Genomic DNA, 25,697 nt, shown 5'->3' on the forward strand with positions numbered 1-25,697 from the left:
CTCATAAAGAATATTAAAAGCATCCCACTCTGTGCGCCAGAGTACACAGAGGTAGGTAATAGAGCAGGTAGGGTGCTTGCCTTGCACAAGGCTGACTTCGATTCCAGTACCACATAGGGTTCCCTGAGCACCGCCAATATTAAGCCCTGAAAGCTGCTAAATATGGATTGCACCCCCAAACTCACCCCCAAACAATTTTTTTAAAAAAGAAAGAAAAGAAACAGGTATCTTGGAATTGGAAACCATCTGTCCCCGAAGTGCTCTTGTGGAGATCATATCTGCCCTTTTACTGTAGAGGAATTCATACATGCAGACACATTCAGGTTTTACTGATAACTTATACTAATCCCTTCCACTTACATTAACCTACTTAAATCATAAACCCATTTCAGAGGAGAAAACGGAGACTTTCTGAGGCTATATGAATTGCTGAAGGTCAAAAGCCTTCTATGGCGAGGGGGAAGCGAGGGGGCTGGCGTGACAGTACAGGGCTCAGGGGCTCACCCTACATGCGCATCTCTCTTATCTACCTACCTGAGGAAGGCTTCCTACTCACCTGCAGTGCTTTGTTGGCTTCTTTAATGTCTTCAATTTTAAGTTTTGATCTAAAAAAGATAACAAATAGGTCGAAATTTCAGCACATTTCTAAATAATAGCATTTAGTCATTAGGTAGAAAAGTACTTGGTTTATCATAGGATATAAAATTATACAACTGGGGGCTGGAGCGATAGCACAGCGGGTAGGGCGTTTGCCTTGCACGCAGCTGACCCGGGTTCGATTCCCAGCATCCCATATGGTCCCCTGAGCACCGCAAGGAGTGATTCCTAAGTGCAGAGTGATCCCTGTGCATCACCAGGTGTGACCCAAAAAGCAAAAATATATATATAAAAAAAAATTTTAAAAGAAATTTTCTAAAGCAAATAATATACACTTTCAATATTAAAAATTGCTTTTACAAACATTAGCATTTTCATGTGATTATGACAACATTATGGTTATCATTTACTATAGGCTATGGTGTTTAAAACACTATGCTATATGACCTCTTAATTCACAATATCTTTTATCATTAAAAAACCAAACCCTGCGGGCTGGAGCAATAGCACAGCAGGTAGGTGTTTGCCTTGCATGTGGCCGACCCGGGTTCGATTCCCAGCATCCCATATGGTCCCCTGAGCACCACCAGGAGTGATTCCTGAGTGCAGAACCAGGAGTAACCCCTCTGTGCATCGCCAGGTGTGATCCAAAAAGCAAAAAAAACAAAAAAACAAACCCTGCCCAGAGGCATATGGAACTTGCCTTGCATACCACCAATCTTGTTTTTTCTGGTTTGGGGGGCATATGAATGCCACCCCCACAAAAAAAGAGTCAGGAAGAGACCTTAAAAATGGCCAGATGTGGCCCAAACAACCTAATTAATTACAAACAACAACAAAAACTATCTTAAAGAAAACTGAGGAGAGTGAATCCATTCTAACAGGTCACAGAGTTAGTAACTAAGAAGTCAGACTGAAAAGCCAGGCCTTATGACTCCCAAAACCCATATGCTAATCATTATGCATGTGTATTACATGTTCCAGCAGATGGACGAATAGTGTGTGTTAAGGCCAGAGAGATAGTAGAGTGGGCCAAGTGATTGCCTTGCATGCAGATGATTCAGATTTGATCACCAGCATCCTAAATGGTCCCCTAAGCACACCTGGAGTAATTCCTTAGCACAGAGCCAGGAGTAACTAGGTATTGCCAGATATGGCAAGTGCAAGCACCCCAAACCAAGTTTTAGAATCCTGGTGAACACTGCATCTAAGTGTGTGAGCACTGCCGCCAGATGTGAGAATGCCCAGAAAACAAAACTAAGTTTGTGTGTGAGACACAAGCAGATGCCTGGTCTAGGTTCAGTTCTCAGTGCCAAAACAGTCCCCTGAGTATGGCTGGGTGCAGCCGTGGGGCCAACTGAGCACTGCCAGCTATGGCCCCAGAGGTTCCCCAAACATCAGTGGGGTGATCCAGGAATCCCTGGCACTACAGGGCCTGCAGAGTAATCCTGGCACTAAACCACCAGCCCAGCAGACCAAGAATCACTGGTAAGGTCCCCATGCCACCCAGGCACCATTTAGGAGAACCTCAAAAACAGAAAAGGAAAGCTGCACAGACAAACCAGCAAAGATAGCACATAGATGCCCAACAGACACATGGGAAAATGCTCGTTAACAGGCAGAGATAGTCCAGGGGTTAAGGGTCCTTGCCTTGCATGCAGCTGACCCAGGATTATCTATGGTCCCTGAGCACCATGGGATGTAGCCCCAAAACTACCCAACCAAATGAACAAAACCCCCCACAGATAGGGCCTGCCTCCCGAGAAGCTGCAGGGAGCCATGAGTGGTGACAATACAATCAAGGCTGCCCTGACCATTACAACTGGAACAAGAACCCAACAAAAGAGGCAGAGAGGAAAAGTGCCCTGGGGGAGAACTCCAGCAAGTCACAGGCTGTCTGCCCACACACCTGCAGTCACAGCAAATGTTCAGAAGAACTACAAGACACGCACCTCTGTGGTTTATACTGTGGCCCTAATGCCAGCAAAACAGAGTTTCATTATCCAAATTCTGTGCTTTCTTTCAGCTTTTTTTTTAAAATTTATTTATTTTTAATTAGAGAATCACCGTGAGGGTACAGTTACAGATTTATACACTTTTGTGCTTATACTTCCCTCATACAAAGTTTGGGAACCCATCCCTTCACCAGTGCCCATTCTCCACCACCCGTAAACCCAGTGTCCCTCCCACCCTCCCCAATCCCATCTCCCCCCCACCCCACCCTGCCACTGTGGCAAGGCATTCCCTTCTGTTTTCTCTCTCTAATTAGCTGTTGTGGTTTGCAATAAAGGTGTTGAGTGGCCGCTGTGCTCAGTCTCTAGCCCTCATTCAGCCCGCAACTCCCTTCCCCCACATGGCCTTCGACTACAATGTAGTTGGTGATCGCTTCTCTGAGTTGACCTTTCCCCGGAACGTGAGGCCAGCCTCGAAGCCATGGAGTCAACCTCCTGGTACTTATTTCTACAGTTCTTGGGTGTTAGTCTCCCACTCTGTTATTCTATATACCATAGATGAGTGCAATCTTTCTATGTCTGTCTCTCTCTTTCTGACTCATTTCACTCAGCATGAAACTTTTCATGCCCATCCACTTAACTACAAAATTCTTGACCTCCTTTTTTCTAACAGCTGCATAGTATTCCATTGTATAGATGTACCAAAGTTTCCTCAACCAGTCATCCGTTCTGGGGCATTCGGGTTTTTTCCAGATTCTGGCTATTGTAAACAGTGCTGCGATGAACATACATGTGCAGATGTTGTTTCGATTGTACTTTTTTGCCTCTCTGGGATATATTCCCAGCAGTGGTATTGCTGGGTCAAATGGGAATTCAATATCTAATTTTTTGAGAGTCGTCCAAATTGTTTTCCAGAAGGGCTGAACCAGTCGGCATTCCCACCAGCAGTGAAGAAGGGTCCCTTTCTCCCCACATCCTCTCCAACAGCGGTTGCTTTTGTTCTTTTGGATGTGTGCTAGTCTCTGTGGTGTGAGGTGGTATCTCATGGTTGTTTTGATCTGCATCTCTCTGATGATTAGTGATGTAGAGCACTTTTTCATGTGCCTTTTGGCCATTCGTATTTCTTCCTTGGTAAAGTTTCTGTTCATTTCTTTGCCCCATTTTTTGATGGGGTTGGATGTTTTCTTCTTGTAGAGCTCAACCAGTGCTTTATATACCATTGATATCAACCCCTTATCTGAAGGGTATTGTGTAAATATCCTTTCCCATTCTGTGGATAGTCTTTGTATTCTGGTCACTGTATCTCTTGCGGTGCAGAAGCTTTTTAGTTTAATGTAGTCCCATTTGTTGATCTCTGTTTTTACTAGATTGCTTAGTTCCGTGTCACCTTTGAAGATACCTTTATCTTCAATATCGTGGAGGGTTTCGCCGACCTTGTCTTCAATGTACCTTATGGTTTGTGGTCTAATGTTGAGGTCTTTAATCCATTTTGATCTGACTTTTGTGCATGGTGTCAGGTCAAGGTCTAAACCCATTTTTTTGCATGTGGTTGTCCAGTTGTGCCAGCACCATTTGTTAAAGAGGCTTTCCTTGCTCCACTTCACATCTCTTGCTCCCTTATCAAAGATTAGATGGTCATACATTTGGGGTTGTGTGTAGGGATATTCCACCCTGTTCCATTGGTCTACGGCTCTGCCTTTGTTCCAGTACCATGCTGTTTTAATTGTTACTGCTTTGTAGTAAAGTTTGAGGTTGGGGATGGTGATGCCTCCCATCATCTTTTTCCCAAGAATTGTTTTAGCTATCTTTGGACGTTTGTTATTCCATATGAATTTTAGGATTGCTTGATCCATTTCTTTGAAGAATGTCATGGGTATATTTATAGGGATCGCATTGAATCTGTATAATGCTTTAGGGAGTATTGCCATTTTGACAACATTGATTCTCCCTATCCACGAGCAGGGTATATGTTTCCATTTCCTCATGTCCTCTTTGATTTCATGGAGTAGCGTTATGTAGTTTTCTTTGTAAAGGTCTTTTACTTCCTTGGTTAAGCTGATTCCGAGGTACCTGATTTTCTGGGGCACGATTGTGAATGGGATTGCTTTTTTCATGTCCCTTTCCTCTGCCTCATTGTTTGCATATATGAAGGCCATGGATTTTTGGGTATTGATTTTGTAGCCTGCAACTTTACTGTATAAGTCTATTGTTTCTAAGAGTTTCTTAGTAGAGGTTTTAGGCTTCTCTAGATATAGTATCATGTCGTCTGCAAATAGTGAGAGTTTGATTTCTTCCCTTCCTATCTGGATGCCCTTAATCTCTTTTTCTTGTCTAATAGCTATCGCAAGTACTTCCAGTACTATATTGAAGAGGAGTGGTGAGAGTGGGCATCCTTGTCTTGTGCCTGATCTCAGAGGAAAGGCCCTTAGTTTTTCCCCGTTGAGGATAATGCTTGCCGTAGGCTTGTGATAGATGGCTTCGACTATCTTGAGGAAAGTTCCTCCAAACCCCATTTTCTTTCAGCTTTTTTTATCACTGTCACCGAATCCCTGATATTGCTGATAGTGTGTATGGCCTCAAAACAAAGAATAATCTGAGGAAGACTACCAAAATGGAATGTATTGGAAAGATTACCTATAGAACCAGCTATTGTAAATATAACACATCTGCATATATCTAATAATAATAAAATAATAATGAAAAAATGTAAGACAATTTTAAAAAGATGAGTAACAGGCCAGAGAAGAACTTCCATGGGCTGAAATGCACATTGAAGTCCCCTGAGTACTTCTGGGAACAATCCCCAAGTATCACAAGGTGTGGCCCCCCCAAGCCAAAAAGAAATAAAAATTAAACCCCAATGACTTAATTGAAAGAAGAGAAATTACTCGCTAAGTTTGTTGCCGAGTTCTTGAAGAGCTTGCTCCTGTTCATGATATATTTTTTTCAATTGTTGATTTTCATCCTGCAGGTTAAGGAAATCCTTCAAAACAATGAAAGAGAGAAAATTCAAAATTCAATTTAAAAGAAACTTCATAAATATGCAGAGAAGGAGAGCATAAGGAGAGAAAATAAATTTCAAAAAATTTTTTAATTAAAGGAAATTCCACATGCAAATATGGCACTTATTAGGAAAACATATCCTTCAGGCTTTGATTTTTTAAAAAAAACAGAATCAGATGTACAGTTTGGCAGTTTGAGTTTGTTTCTTTGTTTTGCCTTTTGGGTTGGGCCACATCCAGCAATGCTCAGGGGTTCCTCCTGGCTCTGCACCCAGGAATTACTCCTGGCAGTGATTGAGGGACCGTGTGGGATGCCAGGATCGAATCCCGGTTGGCCACATGCAAGGCAAATGCCCTACCTGCTGTTCTATTGCTCTGGCCCTGTACAGTGCTTTTTATAACTCTTCTAACAACTATTTTCCATTCACTTAATCACCTAATTGAAATTTTCCTGAGCACTGCTATGTGCGCCTGAGCACTATGCGCACCAATTCAGAAGAAACATCCAAACACCATCAGATATGGGTACCACCCCCAACCCCCATAATAAAATTAATGAGGGGAAAATAAAAAGACTAACAAGAGAGTACACAGGAAATCACAGGTAATTTACAATTTTATTAGTTTGATTTTGGGCTACACTCTGCAGTGTTCAGGGCTTACTCTGGCTCTGCACTCAGGAATCACTCCTGATGGGCTAAGGGGACCATGTGGGATGTCAGAGATCAAAATCAGGTTGGTTGCATGCAAGGTGAGCACCCTACCCACTGTACTATCTCTCTGGCCCCAGTAATTATAATGTTAAATAAAGCATTGTTGCAAGACCATTTTTTCCTTTTTGAAACCACTGTCTCCCTTTCCCCCACCCCGACTCCTCCCTTTCTTCCCCTCCCTTTCTTCCCCTCCCTTCCTTCCTTCCTTCCTTCCTTCCTTGGGGCCACTCCCAGCAATAATGCTCAAGGGTTACTCCAGGCTCTGCACTCAAGAATTACTCCTGGCCTGGCAAGCTTGGGGGACCATATAGGATGCCACGGATCCAGTGCAGGTTGGCTCTGTGCAAAGCCTGACTCACTGTGATATCATTCCAGCCCTGAAATTCTTCTATTTCTTAAGGAAAGTATGACTATAACTTCCAGTTTTAGCATTTATAAAATTTAAAGAGATAAAAATTAAGTTGCAATGTAATCTTGAACACGTTGTTTTATCATCAACAGGGGCTAAGGCATTGCCTTGCATGCAGCGACCCCAATTTGATCCTCAGCACTAACTATGGTCCCCTGGGCACAGATCTAGAACTAATCCCAAAGCACTGCTGGGTGTGGCCCAAAACCGAATAATTAAATTTGTTTTTAAATCTTAAAATTGCCTTAGGTTTAAAGTCATTGCAGGCAGCTGGACCAGTTTGATCCCTGGCACCACACGGTCCCAGAGAACTGCAGGATCAGTCTGAGAAGATCCTAAGGATTCACAGGTGTGGCCCTGGAGGTTCTTGAGCACTGCTGGGGTGACCCAGGTGAACCGTGCACTGCAAGGCCAGAGCAATACTGCATCCTTGTGCCCTCTCAGAATTGCCAGCTGGTGCTGAGAACCACCAGGAGGTGTCTCCAGGCCTCTTGAGCACTGACTGGGAAGAGCCTTTTCAAAACTGATTAATTAAATTTGGTAACTTTCATCAAAATGTACAATTTTCTCATCTAAATATATTAGGAGAAGGAGGCTGTCCTGAGGGAGAGGTAACACGGGCTGGGAACTCAGCTGACTCCAATCCGAACCCCAGCACCACATGGTTCAATCCTCCAGCACCAAGCACCAAGATGAGAATAGTACAGAGGATTGTCAGGTGTGACCCCAAAATCCAATTCCCCCAAATTTGAGAGTCCTCTCCAAAGCAGTACTCAGAGGGTTGGTGACCACTCCCAGCAACTCTTGACCAACCAGGCCTTTCTGGGGTTTGTTTTGTTTTGTTTGGCTTTTTGGGTCACACCCGTCACAGTGATGGACTCAGAAATGACTCCTGTCAGTGCTCAGAGGAGTATATGGGATGCCAAGGATTGACCCCAGGTCAGCTGCGTGCAAGGCAAATGCCCTACCTGCTGTACTATCACTCTGACCCCAACCAGGCCTTCTGATGATGCTAGAGGCTGGGGGCACGCAGCGCTCTTCAAAGCCAGCAGTTCTTGGGACCACAAGGGCCACCCTAGAGATGCTCAGGGGTCTTCACACCAGCACTAGGGAACCATATAGTGCTAGAGATTGAGCCCAGCTCAGGCACATGCAAAGCATATGTCCTAACCTTTGTACTACCTCCCAAGACCCTCAAAAATCCCACCAAGCAGTGCTGAGGGGGATCCAGACCACTCCTTTTTTTTTTTTAATTTTTTAAATTTTATTGAATCACCTGAGATAGTTACAAGCCTTCATGTTTGGGTTACAATCTCACAATGATCAAACACCCATCCCTCCACCAGTGCACATTCCTCACCACCAATATCCTGGGTATACCCTCCCTTTCCCACCTTCCCCCTGCCTCTAAAGCAGACAATATTCCCCATACTCTCTCTCTACTTTTGGGCATTATGACTTGCAACACAGACACTGAGAGGTGTCACGGCTCTTGTCCAGTGCTGGGCCCAGGCTCTGGAGCCACTAGGACTATCCTGGTGCTCCTGGTGGGCCATCCAAGCAGTGGCAGGGATAAGACTCAGCTTGGGCCTGGAGAGGAAGTACTGAGATGAAGCTTGCATTGCTTGTGGCCAATTTTGGTTCGCTCCCTACCTAGCACTTCATATTCCTCATATACACTAGTCATTCTTTCCTACCACTTAAGCTAGCTCCCTAATCCCCAAACTTAAATTATAAAATTTTGGCACCCACCACTTATGTATTTTTCTTCCCCACAAAGATAGAGATTTATTGACAAACTATATAAATCATATAACCTTATCAAAAAAATGGTAGGGCACTGACACTGAAAGAAAACTGAGAACTTTACAATGTTAGCATATAAAAATCCCAATTATATCAAAACCCTATGAGTAACTTTACCATAACATTTTATCACCTTGTTCCTGAGAGTAAAGCAACAGTTTAACTGTTTATTAACTAGTTAATTTATTTACTTTTATTTATTTACTTATTTTTTGTTTAGTTTTGAGGCCACACTCAGCTAACCACTTACTTTTTTAAGACTAACGATTTGTTGGGTCTCATCTTTAACTTGAGATACAGAATCTTTCTCCTTTTGAAGATCTTCCTGCAAAGTTTGCCTCCATTCCTTCTCAATCTTCAGATCAGTTTCTAATTGCACCCTGAATGACAATACAAAACAATCAGAGCTGTTTCTCAGATGAGAATTACTTGCACCTTTTTTTTGTTTGTTTTGTTTTGTTTTGGGGCCATTGCACAGCGGTAGGGTGTTTGCCTTTCACGACCCATGTTCGATTCCTCCGCCCCTCTTGGAGATCCCGGCAAGCTACCAAGAGTATTGCATCCGCACGGCAGAGCCTGGCAAGCTACCTGTGGCATATTGATATGCCGAAAAAAATAGTAACAATAAGTCTCTCAATGAGAGATGCTACTGGTGCCTGGTCGAGCAAATTGATGAGCAACAGGATGACAGTGACAGTGACAGTGGGGCCACACCCAGTAATACTCAGAGCTTACTCCTGGCTGCTGCACTCAGGAATCACTCCTAGTGGTGCTAGGGGGACCATAAGGGATTCCCAAGTCTACCACAAGCAAGGCAAATGTCCTACCCACTGCTATTGCTCTCACCCTCACAACTATTTCTGGTAAACAAACAGCAACAGAGGGTTTTCTGATCCCAAATAATTATAATTAATTTATTGGTTACACTACTTGTGCCAGAGAGAGAGTAAAATGAACTCCCTATGTTAATTTTCCGATCACTTTTTGTTACCTTATCAAGTTAGTGTTTCTACTTAGCTACACTATTTTACAAAGAAGTAAACTGTATGTTTATAATGCAGGATGAACAGAACAGATTTGACTCAAACAAAATTTGTCAGTTGTTAAAAATGCTATTTTGGGGCTGGAGAGATAAGACAAAGGAGAAGGCACTTATCTTGCATGAGGCTGACCTGGATTTCATCCCTGGTCCCCTGTACCCACCAGGAGTTGATTCCTGAGCACAGAGTCAAGAGTGAGTCCTGAGCACAGCCATGTGTGCTCCCCAAACCAAAACAAACATAAAATACAATAAAATAAAATTTAAAAAAGCTATTTCACTACATGCTGAAAAGAAATTGAGATTTTTGTTACTGAGACGGAAATCACCAGTACAGAATGCTTTATCGAGTGGCCTCATCCTTAGAATCAGAGAATCATGAGTGAAAAGCAAAGGAAAAACATTGGGGAGGGGGCACTGAAGAAATAGTACAGTAGGTAGGGAGATTGCCTTGAAGGTGGCCAAAGCAGGTTGGATTCAATCCCTAATGCTGCATGTGGTCCCCAAACACTGCCAGGAGTGCCCCTGAGCACAGAGCCAGGAGTATGCCCTGAGTACAACTGGGTACGGTCCAAACCCCCAGCCCCCCAAAAGATTGATTGGAACTAGAGAGACAGTATAGTGGGTAAGGCGCTTGCCTTGCAAGCAGCCAACTTGGGTTGAATACCTGATGTCTTATATGGTCCCCTGAGCACTGCCAGGAGTAATTTCTGAGTGCAGAGCCAGGAGTAATACCTGAGCATCACTGGGTGTGGCCCCAAACCCAAAACCAACAATAACAAAAAAGATTGATCTACCAGTGGGGAAGTGGAGTGGGACTGGGTGAAGGAGATCATTTACTGGTGTACATACTTTCAGTAAAAAAATAAATAGAAATATGTAATTTACAGTGTGGGAACTACAGGCAACAATATTGTAAAGTACACTTGAAAGCTATTAAGATATGATGTTAGGACTGTTGCAAGTAGATAGTACAACAGGTAGGGCACGGGGCCCTACCTGCTGTACTATCATATATAGTGCCAGGGTGCGATCCCTGGCACTATATATGACCTCTGAGCACAGGATCAGGAGTAAGCTCTGAGCACCACCAGGTGTGGCACACTACCCCTCAAAAAAAAAGAAATGATATTAAACATTCCCATGGTCATTTTTGGGCACATTGTGGTCAATTGTCTTTTTACTATTGTGCATGTCTTAAACTAAGTGATGTTGTATGCAAATTATACTTCAGTAATTGTTTTATTTTGTTTTTCCTTTAATTCAATCACATAACTGACATCCTTATCTATTGATATGTAGATCAACAGATAAAGAACTAATAGAAATTAGCTCCTTGAAAATACAAAGTCCTGAAGTTACAAAGGCCTATTTTTCAGTATGTAGAAACATAAAAGCCATCAGATTAATATCAAATAGTAAAAGTAAAAAACTCTCATTGAGCTAAAAGATAGCAAGAACAAATTTAAAAGCACTCTAAATGCAACATGGGGAAAGTATGTTTTATCATAACTATGTGTGTTCACTTTTTTAAGAACTGCAAGATCAGGCCAGTATCATTAAACAAACGAGAATCTAAGTATCCTACAATCTCTTCAATGGGAGCAACATGCTGTGCTGCCCAGCCCAGAGGTGCTGGGGGCTTTTGGAGGTGGGGATCAACTCAGTCTCCCAGAAACTCTGGCTCCATTCGAATTCTAGCACCAAGTTTGAAAAAAGAGGGGGAAGGGAATTATGTTAGCCTTGTGTTTGTTTCCAAGAGTAAAATACTTACAGCTGTTTCTCCTTTTGGGCGATTTGTTTCTGCAGATTGTTGGATTTACTCTGACACTCTTGGAGAGATTTCTTGTCCTCATCTTCAGCTGCCATTTGCGCCTTCTCTGCTTGCTGCAATCTGGTGTAATTCAAATCAACTTTGGGTAAAACTGAGGCTAGAACTAGGGTGTAAAAGGGTGAAGAAGACAAATAAAAGAAAAATGGGGAAATAGAAACATTTCTAAATGAAAACAAAGTTTGGGGAAAACTCACAAACTCAAAACGTGAAAGAGCCACACAATGTCTAGAAATTGCTTTGTGATCTTTTTTTTCCAATATGACATAATATGCCCAAAATACTATCTTCAAGTTTGTTTTATTTCTTATTCGTATTTAACAATGCAAAGGAATACAGCCTTTACCACTTATGTAGAGCATAATTAATCAACTTTCAAAGTCTAATTAGGTGCATTACTGCCATTTTACAAAACCATGAAAGCACAGTGCTCATGTCTACACTAGGTGAAGAAGCAACATCATTGTATTTTGTGCTAGAATGTATATGCCAGGAATCAAGTGCGCCAAAAGGCCAAGGGTAGAGACCTGAAATTACATCAAATAACAGCTTAGTCCTCCATACAGGATGTCTTGATGTATTTGATAAAATATGCCAAAGCTGTATTTGTGTATGCGTGCAGAGGTGTATTTTTTTAAGACCTGACAGAATTTAGTACTGTTGACAACATTTTCTAAAAATCATTTTTGTTGAATTTTAAACATTAGCTAAAAAATGTGGTTTTCAGTATTTGATTTTATTTCTCCGTCACTGCTTCTCCCTGTGCTGAGCTCCACTCCCTGCCTCCTATGGCTATCATCGAGTTCTTAGATTTAACTTGAATAATTTTATAAGAAAATATCCCCCAAGTATTCAAGAGACATGAACTCCTTCCAGGAAATTATAAGAAATTTCTACTCAACTAATAATTTTAAGTTTAAAAAAAAAATTGCCTCTTCCTTAAAACCAGTGAGGCAACCCTCAAACAATTCAGGAGTTTAAATGCTGCTTTCAAGGAAATAAACTCTCTAAATCTAAACTAAGGAGATTAAGGGGTTAAGGGAGGGGCCAGGGGATGAGTCATGCTTTTCTCTCCGCTTACATACACTACATGTCAAAATGAGGTAGGCCTGGAAGTTGTGCTATCAAAGCAGAGGGCAAGGGGACTGGAAAGCTGAAGTGCTGAAGCATAAGATGATAGGGACCAATCTGGGGCAGAAACTATTTTAAAACATATTAAGGAGCCATTAGGCAGAAAGTGAGGGACCCACGGGGCAAATAATCTGTGCCAACAAACTGTCAACCAAAGAGAACTTATTTTTAAACAGTTTTAATATTTTCCATCAAAAAGTAGCTAAAAAGATAAAACTACATTGAAAATCCTGACCCTCAAAGGGTCGATACTCAAATCAGCCCTGTGCACAAGGGTGGGGGAATGTGTTTCGGAAAGTCCAGGTGCACCCTCTGCTTTATGGCAGTGAATTACCATGGCAGCTGATCAAGAAATGTTTAGGGTTCCTAATACCCTTTTAGAATATGTAATAGCGTATATTCTTCTCTATTTAATAGATTATAAAATTGTTGATATTCTCCTAGTTTAAATACAAGTGTTTTTCAGAAAGATATGTCTTTGACCAGCTTGTACTGGTCCTGAGTGTCACTGTTGGCGCATTTCACCAATGACATTGCAAGTGTCCTAGTTTGGGTTAACAAATCGTTGTCACTTCATAATGGAATGGACAGAAATTAAAGACAGAAAAAGGTAATAAAGATGTTCAAAATGTAAAAATGGGGATAAAGAAAACAAAAAAGAAAAAAGAAGAAAGAGGATGTCAATAAAAGAATATTCATGTCAATAAAGCATTAATAGTTATGTTTTTCATAAGTAGATTCAAAGAAAGCAATGATAAGACATATGTTGACACCAACATGACAGGTCAATGGAAATACATTACATTTTCCAACAATAAAAGTGAAAAATGCCAATATAAAGCAATTCAATTTAAATAAAATTACTTCTTGGGTTGGGTTGAGGGTCCTAATTCAAAGAAACACAACTAAACCGCCAACTCAGAAAGTCTGATTTCAGATGGTGAATGACAAAGGTATGACAGTCAGTATGCATGGAAATCAAATGGGATAATTCCATCATGGATATTACTCATTTTATTCAAGACTTCTGTGTGGATTTTGTTTTATGTAACAGATTAAACCATATGAAATTGCTAATATTAGGCCTTTTAAAAAAATCTACAAAATGGCAAGTTCATATAAATCAGCCAAATACAAAGCAACTTGATTCCATGCAATAATCAAAACAAAAAAATTAAAATTAAAGATTCTGCTGGACTTAAAAATAATAACACATGTCCTATTCTAAATGTCTCTAGTGGTTCTGTGGCAGGTGTCAGAGTTGAATAAAGAAAAAATGGGGAAATAGGGGCGGGGGTGGGGTGGGGAGAAAGGGAAAAGGAAGCCACGCCCAGAAACGCTGTACCTTTGCTCCAGCTGTCTCATAGCAGCAGTGATTTTATTGGTTTTTTCTTCTAGTCGGGCAATTATTTCATTTTTTTCTTTCAAACCATCTTCAGAACTCTACTTACAAAAAACATAAAGGCTATAGTGGTTTTGATTTTTAAACCCGAATAGTTCTACATTTTGCTATAAGATAATTACTTAATTACTTTGAAATAGGCACAGTTATTTAATTATAGCTTAAGATACTCATTTTTAATATACAGCAGCAGCACCGTGGTAAAGTTAAAAAAACTCAAAACTCAAGTTTTAAGTGTTTCTGGAAAAAAACTCATAAAATATATGCTATTTTTCTAATTAAACTATAAAAAGCTTTTGGCAACAAGTCTGCTCAATGGCAATGCCACATTATTTGAAAAACCTAAATACTTCCCAGTAAATCATTTAAATCAAAATTGTTTCTTAAAGCTATACTATATTAAGAAGTTCACAAAAATGTCTTACATTTTTGGACCAGAAGCTAGCTCAAAGGACTGAGCACATGCTTTGCATGTAGGAGGCCCAAGTTCAATCTCCCCATGACATGGTCCCATGACCACTGAGCTGCGAGCCCTGAGTACTACTGGGAATGGCTCAGAAAAACCAAAATCAAAAACAAGTCTCACATTTTAGATTAAGAGTGCTTTCATGGGTCAGAGCAATAGTACAGGAGGGAGGGTGTTTGTCTTGCACAAGTCTTACCTAGGTTGGATCTCAAGCATCCCTTGAGCCTGCCAGGAGTAACCCCTGAACACAGAGCCAGGAGTTTGCCCTGAGCACTGCTGCGTGTTGCCCAAAACCCAAAAAGGATGTTTCTAAAAGATTTGGTGTTCATATTATCATTTCCTATTACTAAGCCCTTCAGTAACAAGAAACAAATCAGGGATCTGGAGATGTGAGAGCAGTAAAGCTCACAGTTTGCGTGCATGAGACCTAGGTTCAATCCCAGCAACTCCAAAAACTAAAGGAAAGAAATTCAGACAGATTATTTTTGTTTGTTTCTTGATAGCTTTTTTTTTTTTTTTGCTTTTTGGGTCACACCTGGCTCTGCACAGGGGTTACTCCTGGCTCTGCACTCAGGAATTACCCCTGGCGGTGCTCAGGGGACCATATGGGATGCTGGGAATCGAACCTGGGTCGGCCTCGTGCAAGGCAAACGCCCTACCGGTTGTGCTATCGCTCCAGCCCCTCTTGATAACTTTTCTTTTGTAAAGTGGGGACACACCTGGCAATTCTCAGAGCTTCTCCTGTGCTCCTGGCAGGCTCAGGGGACCATACAGGGTACCAGGGATTGAACCCAGATTAGCTGCATGCAAAGCAAATGCCCTGCCCATTGTGCTATCTCTCCAGCTCCACCTTTGATAACTTTTCATTGCTATATTTCTTTTTTTTTTTTCTTTCTTTTTGGGTCACACCTGGCAATGCACAGAGGTTATTCCTGGCTCTGGCTCTGTACTCAGGAATTACTCCTGGTAGTGCTCAAGGGACCATATGGGATGCTGGAATTCAAACCCAGGTGGGCCACGTGCAAGGAAAACGCTCTACCTGCTGTGCTATCACTCCAGCCCCCACATTGCTACATTTCTTAAGCTTCCAAGAGAAGAAAAAAATAAGTCACTGGCTTTATTGTTACCAGAGCATAATGGCACATCTCTTTAAAAACTAAATCCAGGGGCTGGAGCAATAGCACAGCGGGTAGGGCGTTTGCCTTGCACGCGGCCGACCCGGCTTCGATTCCCAGCATCCCATATGGTCCCCTGAGCACCGCCAGGGGTAATTCCTGAGTGCAGAGCCAGGAGCAACCACTGTGCATCGCCGGGTGTGACCCCCCCCCCAAAAAAAAAAACAAAAACTAAATCCAATGATCCAGACACACACAACAGAATTTCAGAACCGAGCAGCTTGCTACAGAGATGCCTCTGGACCTTGCGCCAGGCCAATTTCACAGGGGTGCCTCAGATGGGAGCAGGTATTGTCCCCTCACCTGCCCCCTAGGAATCCCAGTGGATGCCAACTTCCAGAACCCAGTGAAAAGCCCAGGTACGTGGGAGCAGTTGCTACAAACTCCAGGCTTCAAGGGATAGGGGATGGGCCAGTCCTTCTCATCTCCCGGTCTCTCTGGGACCCTGGAGGTCACACCCACAAACTGCCTCTGGCTACTATTTAAACTCATTAATCGACAGGATCCAGAGATACACAAAAGAATCTCAAAACTGAGCAGCTAGCTGCAGAGATTTCTCCAGACTTTATCTAAAATTTTAGAATTTTCGGAGCAAAACATCTTATGCTATTCATAACAAGCAATACAAAATAAATTATCTAGGATCTGCCTGTTTGGCAGGTTTGAGTGGTGATGGGAAAATTCAAAATAATGGTGGTGGTGAGAAGGTATAATGATGGTGGGACTGGTGTCAAAATATTGAACGTAATCCATTATTATGAACAACTATGAAAATTAAATTTTAAGAAAACCTAAATCTGGGGCTAGAGTGATAGCACAGAGGGTAGGGCATTGCCCTGCACGCGCCTGACACAGGTTCAATTCCCAGCATCCCATATAGTCCCCCAAGCACCACCAGAAGTAACTCATGAGTGCATGAGCCAGGAGTAACCCCTGTGTATCACCAGATGTGACCCAAAAAGCACCCCCCAACAAAAAAACCCTAAATCCTTCATACAGCTATCATTGTCAATTTATATAGCAAGAAATTCTAAGAATTTAAGAACATTCCTCACCTGCAACTTTTGATACATCTCTATATTAATTGCTTTAACTTCTTCTAGCTGTTGTCGAAGGCCTATCAAGGTATCTTGCTTCTCATGGATATCTTTCTCCAACAACTTCATGGCAAGTTCAATCTCCTGTTTCATGCTGACTTGTACTGCTAGCTCATTCTCCACATCCTGCAATTTCAACACATACTCAATTCACACAAAATGTAATGTCAAAATCAAATACACAATTAAGGAGATCAAAAAGGATTTCTATTCAGGGGGCTGGAGCGATGATAGCACAGCAGGTAGGACATTTGCCTTGCACGCAGCCGACCCGAATCCCAGCCCCATATGGTCCCCTGAGCACCGCCAGGGGTGGTTCCTGAGTGTAGAGCCAGGAGTGACCCCTGTGCATCGCTGAGTATGACCCAAAAAGCAAAAAAGAAAAAGAATTTCTATTCAGTAAGTAAGCTACATCTTACAAATTACATGCCCACTAAAGGCATTCAGTTAGTCCCTGCATTCAGTTAGTTCTGTTGTTTGTTCTGCAAACAACAGAACAATTTAAATATTTTCTGAATTATTATTAACAATTTCCTTGAGGGGTCAGAGCGATAGTACAATGGGGAGGGCATCTGTCTTGCACAATGCCAACCCGGGTTTGACCCAGGTTCAATTCCCAGCATCCAATATGGTCCGTGAGCACAGTCAGGAGTAATTCCTGAATGCAGAGCCAGGAGGAACCTCTGAGCATCACTGGGTGTGACTCAAAAAGTTTAAAAAAATAACAAAAAGAAAAAACAATCCCCTTTATTGATGCATTAGCACATCTTTTTAGTTGCCTTGCTCCTGGCTGTGGTTTGGCTGGAAAGTGTTTGTGCCAACCAAGGATCACATACATCAGAGCTGCCAGGATTACACAGCATAAAACAGCAGCATCCAGGACCAAGCCCAAGGCCCTGTGCCTGCAGTGCAGGGCCTCTAAAATCATGGAGATATGAGTGCCTCTCTATAAATTTTTAGGTGGGAAGGTGCTGGGGCACACCCGGCAATGGTTCCAGGTAGTGCTCTGGAGATTATGTGGGCTGGAAACCGAACTGGCTGCTTACAAGGCAAATGCTGCTATTCTACTGGTTTAATAGTTATTTGAAGGAAGTGAAGTTTAGGCCACAGTCAGTCAAGCTCAGCGACTTCCTAGCTTTGTGCTCAGAAGTGAGCCCTGGCAGCGCTCAGGGGAACATGTGCAATGTTGTCTCTATACTCACTGGTCAGTCCTGGCAGGCTCAGGAGACCATGGTTGGCAGGGATTGAACCTAAGTTGGCCGCATGCAAGGCAGGCACCTTATCCACTGTACATCAAGCCCTTTGGGGGAAAACAAACTTCTTAAAGTTACTTTAAAAGTCTGGAAAGGGGGGCTGGAGCGATAGCACAGCGGGGCATTTGCCTTGCACACGGCTGACCCGAGTTCGATTCCCAGCATCCCATATGGTCCCCCGAGCACCGCCAGGAGTAATTCCTGGATGCATGATCCAGGAATAACCCCTGTGCATCGCCGGGTGTGACCCAAAAAGCAAAAAAAAGGAAAAAAAAGTCTGGAGAGACAAATACTTGGGGAGAAGACAATTGGGCTTAGAGAAGGGATCACCATGACAAAGATAGTTGGAAATAATCACTCTGGAGAACTTCGTGCTGGAAACAGGCAAAGGAACAAACATGATAACCTCTCAGTACCTGTATTGCAAACCATAATGCCCCAAGGGGAGAGACAGAGACAGAGACAGAGAGAAGGAAAGTGCCTGCCACAGAGACAGGCTGGAGGGAGGGTGGTGGGAGGAAAACTGGGGATACTGGTGGTGGGAAATGTACACTGATGGAGAGATGGGTGCTGGAACACTGTATGACTGAAGCTCAACCTTGATCAGCTTTATAACTCTGTTATCTCACAGTGACTCAAATATTAAAAAAATAAATTAAAAAAATACTGGGCTCTCACATTGGGGTGGGGTGGGAGGAAGGCTGGAGAGATAATAGAAATTAATATACTTATTTTCAACATAGTCAACCCTGGTATTGCATAAGTAAGTATCCACAGGAGTTGGTGGAGGCCAACCCTTGCCAAATGTATTATTACTTTAGAATATTATTTTTTTAATATTTTAATATGTCATTCTGTTTCCCTGGTTAGCTGGGTGGGTGGAGGAGGGACTTGAGTGATAACTGACAGTGCTCAAGAGGCTATTTCTGTCTCTGTGCTCAGGGATGATACCTGGAGGTGCTTTGAGGACCATATGTGGTGTCAAGGTGAAAAACTCAGGTTAGCCACATTCAAGGCAAGGGCCTTACCTCCTCTACTAATTCTTCAGCTCCTATTTTATATTTTGCAATGCTGGATACAACCCATTAATTATGAAATGAAATGTATTTATGGAAATACAATGTTAAAATTATTTAAAACCACTGTTTAAAACTCTCTAACAATCCCTGAGCACAGAATCAGGAGTAATCCCTGACCACTGCCAGGTGTGCCCTAAAATTGATGTAGATAAGCTGACAGACAGGGAAGAGTCTCATGGCAATGAAATTCCTTCAAGTAATAAAGCCATAAACTGGAGCGATAGCACAGCAGGTAGGGTGTTTGCCTTGCACGCAGCCGACCCAGTTTCAACTCCTCCATCCCTCTCGGAGAGCCCAGCAAGCTACCGAGAGTATCCTGCCCACATGGCAGAGACTGGCAAGCTCCCTGTGGCGTATTCGATATGCCAAAAACAGTTAACAACAAGTCTCACAATGGAGACGTTACTGGTGCCCGCTGGACAGTGTTATGACAATGCTACAGTGCCAATAAAGCCACTAGTCCTAAGGCTGTCCAACCCACCTGTGGATACAGGAAACAAGACTTGATAAGACCTTGTCCAGCAGAGGACCCTGAGGAGACAACCCCTCCCTACAAAAAGGACCTGAAGGAAATTCCCTCAATTCCTTCCTTTAATCAGATTAACCCTCAAGGCTCCAGAACATTCCAGGCTAACACAACCCCCCAAAAAATCCATAAGAAAACCGGTCTTAAGGTCACTCAAGGCTCTCTCCTTTGGACAAGCCCAGCACATTACTCTCTCTCACTTTCTCTCCCTCCTTCCCCTTCCTAAAATCCTCCAAATAAATCTGTTCACTGCTCCACTGCTTCTCTAACTCCTGAAATTCTTTTGGGCAAGGAAAGACAAGGACTTGGAAGCCCTGGGTGAGGCCTAGGACTTTGCTCTCCTACAAAGGGCTAATCCCCTCTCCAGCCTGAGTCCGTGGCTCCCAGAGAAACTGGGCCCCTCAGGGGCTCGGCATCAAGTGCAAGTATAATCTGCTGCTTATGACCCCCAGCACTACAAGTGTGTACAGACACAACCAAAGATGCCTGGCGAGCAGCACAACTGAGTGTGCATGACTCTGGGTCACCCAGACAACAAAGGGAAGCTACAGAGGGAGGAAAAATCAGATACAGTGGGTACTTAGAAGAATTTGAGGGGCTAAGGGATCTCTCACACCAAAGATGAGAAAGAAATTGTGCCTGTTTATTTTGTGGTGCTGGCACTGAGGCCGTGGGAGGCCCTGCTGCTGAAATCCGTGCCTGCTTCAGGGGAGCAGGAGGGGAACCTAAGGGAACCCACCTGTCTTAGCTGAGATTCATCCCGAAGCTGCCTCCTGGCTTCATTGTACATTTCATCCAGCCCCTGTCGAGAATGTTTGTATGTTTGAAGCTCAGTTTCTACATCTACTTTAGCAACCTAGGGGGAAAAAAAATACAATTTTTAACTCTATCAAAATTCTGAATGCAAAAATCCAAAAAGTAGCAATTTTTGACATAAGACAGTCTGTATACAATCAGTCTCTACTTACCTCTAGTTGCTGCTGTGTTTTCATTATAATCAATTTGTTTTCACTTCGTAACTGATGATTTTCTTCCTGCAGTTTAATGATGTTATTCTTCGCTATTGCTAACTAGAATTAAGAAACAGAAGTAAGATGAGATTTTTTTTTTCCTCTTTGGATCATACCCAGTGATGCACAGGGGTTACTCCTGGCTCATACACTCAGGAATTACTCCTGGTGGTGCTCGGGGGATCATATGGGATGCTGGGAATCGAACCCGGGTCGGCCGCGTGTAAGGCAAACGCCCTACCCGCTGTGCTATTGCTCCATTCCCTGGTCAGATGAGATTTTAGTTATTTATACTTGCTTTAACAGGTTATATCCAGGGCAATAATATCAACATGCCTCTTGCATGTAAACTTTTATTTATTTATTTATTTATTCTGCTTTTTGGGTCATATCCAGCGATGAACAGGGTGGCTTTGCACTCAGGAATTATTCCTGGCTGTGGTCAGAGGACAATATGGGATGCTGGGAATTGACCTGGGTCGGCCACATACAAGGCAAACGCCCTACCCGCTGTGCTATTGCTCCAGCCCCTATCACTGTCATCCCGCTGCTCATCTATTTGCTCAAGCGGGCACCAGTAACGTCTCCATCATGAGACTTGTTACTGTTTTTGGCATATCGAATATGCCACAGGTAGCTTGCCAGGTTCTGCCGTGGGGGCGAGATACTCTTGGTAGCTTGCCAGGCTCTCTGGAGGACCAGGCCCTATAACCTTTTATTTTAGAAACATGCTCCTAATTATAGTAAAATGCCAAATAAGTAAATTATATTATTTCTGCCATCCATTTCCTTGTGATAGTTGAACCAAACTGGCTCTATACTCAGGGATCACTGCTGGCAGAGTTTGGGGGACCACAGAGGGGTGCCAGGATTGAATCCGGGTTGGTTGCATGTAAGGCAAGTGCCTTACCCACTGTACTATCTTTCCAGCTCCAGAAGCTATAATTTAATAAGAATTTCTTACTAAGGGCCTAAGAGATAGTACAGAGGTTAAGACACATGTCTTACATGAGGCTGATTTTGGTTCAATCTCCAACAGTCCCAGCACCACTGGGACCATGAGCACTGTTGGGTGTGGTCCCAAACCAAAACAAAACAAAAATCCCTTCCCTGGCTAACTGGGACAGAAAGCTCAATGTTACAGAGTGCCGCTCAGATCCAGCATATGTTCTGGAGCTTCTAGGGCTACACCCACTAGTGCTCAGGGGGCCAAACTTGGGGCACTGCAAATGCCAGGGGCATACACTGCCCCAGACCCCTAAACTCTCTCTCTGTCCAAGGATTTGTAGTAGTAAGTGATCTCACTGCTTAAATCCTAGGTCATACATAATTTTTTTATTGAGAATTACAGATTAACAACAGAAGAATTTGCATGGGTTTAGTTTGGGGAACTCATTTTCTAGAGTGTCTCAAACACCTAGAGTCACCTGAGAACCTACCTAAGAATTTGCCTAAGTCACATCCATGTGACATCTCACACTTTACATCACTAATATACCAAGAGTATCCCACCACATTTGGTGGGGTTTAAAGTAGAAGGCAACTAATCATAGGGGGAAATACATTTATTCAGATATATATATAAGCACACAAGGCTCAGTCTTTAACATGTTACTAATCTCTTATAGAAGGGCTTAATAGCTCCTGGGTGAAACAATCTTCACACACTTTCCTTTAAGAAACCTTTTTTTGGATTATTTTTAGCAAATTATTCATAACAAGCAATGCAAAATAAATTATTTTGGTTCTGCTTTGGGGGCAGGGTTTGGGGTTCGGGATGAAAACATCCAAAATATAATGGTGGGAAGGTGTAATGGTGGTGGGATTGGTGTTCGAATATCAAATGTAATCAAATATTATGAACTACTTTATAAAAATAAATTTTTTAAAAAATAAAAAAGAATTTGCCTAAGTATATGTTGCTTCCCTAGAGATTGTAATCACCAATTGTAACGCTATTATTATAAATATCCCACAATGTGATGAAAACATATATATACTTAATACATTCATACATAAAATGGGAAAAAAATCACAAACAGTGCTTGAGAAACAGTGAGAGATGGCATCACGTTGATACCTCTTCAATCAGCTTAGTGTTGGACTTTTCCAGGGAGTCAACTCTTGAATGGAGACTGCTCACTGTGCTGCTGAAATTCAGAAAGAAAAACTCATTCAAAATTTATGCAAATGCAAAAGCAAGGAACACTGTACTATCTTAGACTCCTTATGATGTTTGACGTACTCCAACAACACTCTGAATTTCTGAACTGTGGGTAATTTCATTAAGTTAGATGACAATATGGCTAGAAAACCATTAAATACTATCTCAAAAGAATCTATCCTTTTTGTTTATTTTTATTTTGGGGCCACGCCCAGTGATGTTCAGGGGTTACTCTTGGCTCTGTGCTCAGGAATTACTCCTGGTAGGGCTTGAGGGCCAAACAAGAACCAAGCAGGATGCCAGGATTGAACCTGAGTTAGTCATGTGCAGGACAAGTGCCATACCTGCTGTACTATCTCTCCAGCCCCTCTATCCTTATTTTTAGGAATAAATATCTGTACTAAAATTACATTTGATGGTACTCACTTTTTGTCACTGTGATTTTTTTTTTTTTTTTTTTTTTTTGCTTTTTGGGTCACACCCAGCGATGCTCAGGGGTTACTCCTGGCTTTGCACTCAGGAATTACTCCTGGCAGTGCTTGGGGGACCATATGGGATGCCGGGGATCGAACCCGGGTCGGCCGCGTGCAAGGCAAACGCCCTACCCGCTGTGCTATCGCTCCGGCCCTCACTGTGATATTTTTAATATTTCATTTAAAATATCTAAGAATGGAAATTCCATACAGATTCTAAATATTGTTAAAAATAAATTGTATTGATTTCTTTTTGGTTTGGGAGTACACCCCTGGTGCTCAGAGCTCACTCCTGGCAGTAGTTAGGGGATCCTATTGTAGTACAGAGAACTGAAACTGGGTTCAGCAGGCTGAGTGCAAAGCAAGCAATTTTAACCCCTGTACTACCTCTCTAGCCTGGGGAAAAGAATTTTGAACTATCAAATTCTTAAAACCTACCCTACCTAGCCTTTTTTCTCAAGGTATAGTATAAGTCTGAAGTGGTTACTAGTTTTGTTTGTGTGCTCGGGGATCCATATGGGATGTCGGAGATCAAGCCCAGGTCTATCAAAATTTACACGAACTCAAATGGGTTTGCCATGTACAAAGCAAGTGACTTACCTACTGTGCTAAATCTCCAACACCAGGACTCTGAAAGTTTTGGTTTTGAGCCATACATGACAGTACTACTAAGGGGCTACTCCCAGCTCAGTGCTTAGGAGAGATGTGAGGCTGGGTATCTTAGTATCCGTGATACTTACTTCAGCTGTCTATTTAATTCTTCAACATAATTCTTCTGGTCCAGTATGGCAGCAATTTGAACATTCCTAGAGAGAGGAAAAAACACCTTTGGGCTAGTTGGAAAGACATTTCTTGGATAAAATAAATTCTAAATCGCCTTAAAAACTGTTGTAAAACCATGATAGTAAAACACTATCTTACCTTTAAAATATAATTCAAAATTCTCTATAATCATAGAATAGTAAGGTACTACCTAATCACTATGACCTTTGTTAAATAAACTACTTGCTAATATTCAACAATGCCATTTACACATTGAAATTTTTGTTTGTTTTTTGAGGCCATACCTAGCAGTGCTCAGGGACTCTATCTCAGGAACCACTCCTAGCATTGCCTGGGGAACCATATGTCATGCTAGGATTAAACCAGTCAGGAGTCTAATATATGCAAGGCAAGTGCCTTATCCCCTATGCTATCTTTGTTGTTTTTGGTTTGGGGTCCACAACCAGCAATGCTCACGTGTCCATATGGGGTGCCAGGGATCAAACCCAGGTCGGCAAGGCAAACACCCTACCCACTGCACTATCTCTTTGTGCCATTTCCTGTACTATCTCCCAGGGTTATTTATCTGACTACTATACTATCTCCCAGAGATATTTATCCAAGTAGTAAATATATCCCTACATATTTTCTATCTAAACACAATTAGATCTTGAAATAAGCCTGCTTATGCAAGTCTATGAAAAATAATCTTTCATTCCTTTTGTCATAAACACAGTTAACTATTAAAATGAGTCTCAGGGGTGATCTGTTTAGGACCCTCACCCTCCCTTCCCAAAGGGTGCTTTGCACATCACTTTCTTAATATACACTGAGCTTGCTCGCAAAAAAAAATAAATCAAATGGGTATCAGAAGTTTTAGAAGTTTGTACTTTATTTTATTTATTTATTTATTTATTTATTGCTTGCTTGCTTGCTTGCTTTTTGGGTCATACACAGCAATGCACAGGGGTTACTCCTGGTTCATGCACTCAGGAATTACTCCTGGCGGTGCTCGGAGGACCATATGGGATGCTGGAAATCGAACCCGGGTCAGCCGAGTGCAGGCAAACACCCTATCCGCTATGCTATCACTCCAGCCCCAAGAAGTTTGTACTTTATACTAAAAACTCCTCCTATATGATTTTTTTTCCCTCCTATATGATTTTTACAAGGCTTGTCAACTGAAGTAAAAACACAGAAATTACAAAAAAAGGAAACAAAACCGACCTTGTAAACCAAGTGATATCAAATTTGTAAATAAAACTACATAAAAAACATATGTGAAATAATTTATGAAAATCATACCTTTCTTTATTTCCAATATCTTCTTCATTCTTTAAGTACATGGAAAAATCAATCACTCCAACCTGAAGTTAACAAAGATATTTTTTACTTACGGGGGAAATGTGTTAGAAATACCTATGTTACGAGTTCAACCTTTATTCTTAAGCTTTCTTTACTGCTAATAGCAATCTTTATAACTTAAAACTAGCTGAATCAAAGAGCAGAACAAACTGAGAACATGCACTTGGTACTAGTCACTGTTACTTACTTGTGAGTCTAAATCTTCACCCTTTACACACAGGTTAGCGTCTATCACATTCAGGCCGACCAGCAGTCCAACAATTACTGCTCCTTCTTCTTCCATCATTAGTGCATGATACTCATAGAACTCACTGTGAAAATAAAAATAATAAAAGCTTTATACCACAAATCTGTTTCAGAGACTCGATTTAAAATATCTTGGTACCTTATTATAAAGATGAAGTCAATATGTTATCATCAAATTAGTTTTTCTGTATGTAACTTT

At 42.0% G+C, this 25,697-nt stretch overlaps 1 protein-coding gene across 3 annotated transcripts in view; it reads right to left on the minus strand.

The window, feature by feature from the left end:
* Positions 1-25,697, minus strand: part of RUFY2 (RUN and FYVE domain containing 2) — a 51,570-nt gene that overhangs the window by 8,134 nt on the left and 17,739 nt on the right. The window contains exons 5-16 of one of the 3 annotated variants that reach the window (XM_055138725.1): positions 25,440-25,563; positions 25,193-25,254; positions 23,866-23,931; positions 22,569-22,638; positions 20,447-20,548; positions 20,218-20,334; positions 16,579-16,746; positions 13,826-13,923; positions 11,293-11,412; positions 8,730-8,859; positions 5,438-5,532; positions 557-605 (exon numbers count right to left, since the gene is read on the minus strand). In XM_055138725.1, coding sequence (XP_054994700.1) covers positions 557-605; positions 5,438-5,532; positions 8,730-8,859; positions 11,293-11,412; positions 13,826-13,923; positions 16,579-16,746; positions 20,218-20,334; positions 20,447-20,548; positions 22,569-22,638; positions 23,866-23,931; positions 25,193-25,254; positions 25,440-25,563 — 1,201 coding nt within the window. Of the gene's footprint in view, positions 1-556; positions 606-5,437; positions 5,533-8,729; positions 8,860-11,292; positions 11,456-11,630; positions 13,052-13,825; positions 13,924-16,578; positions 16,747-20,217; positions 20,335-20,446; positions 20,549-22,568; positions 22,639-23,865; positions 23,932-25,192; positions 25,255-25,439; positions 25,564-25,697 lie in introns of those variants that run through there. The other 2 variants (XM_055138728.1, XM_055138727.1) reach the window with 2 other exon arrangements.

Source organism: Sorex araneus, chromosome 5, assembly GCF_027595985.1.
Source record: "Sorex araneus isolate mSorAra2 chromosome 5, mSorAra2.pri, whole genome shotgun sequence".
Lineage (NCBI taxonomy): Eukaryota > Metazoa > Chordata > Mammalia > Eulipotyphla > Soricidae > Sorex > Sorex araneus.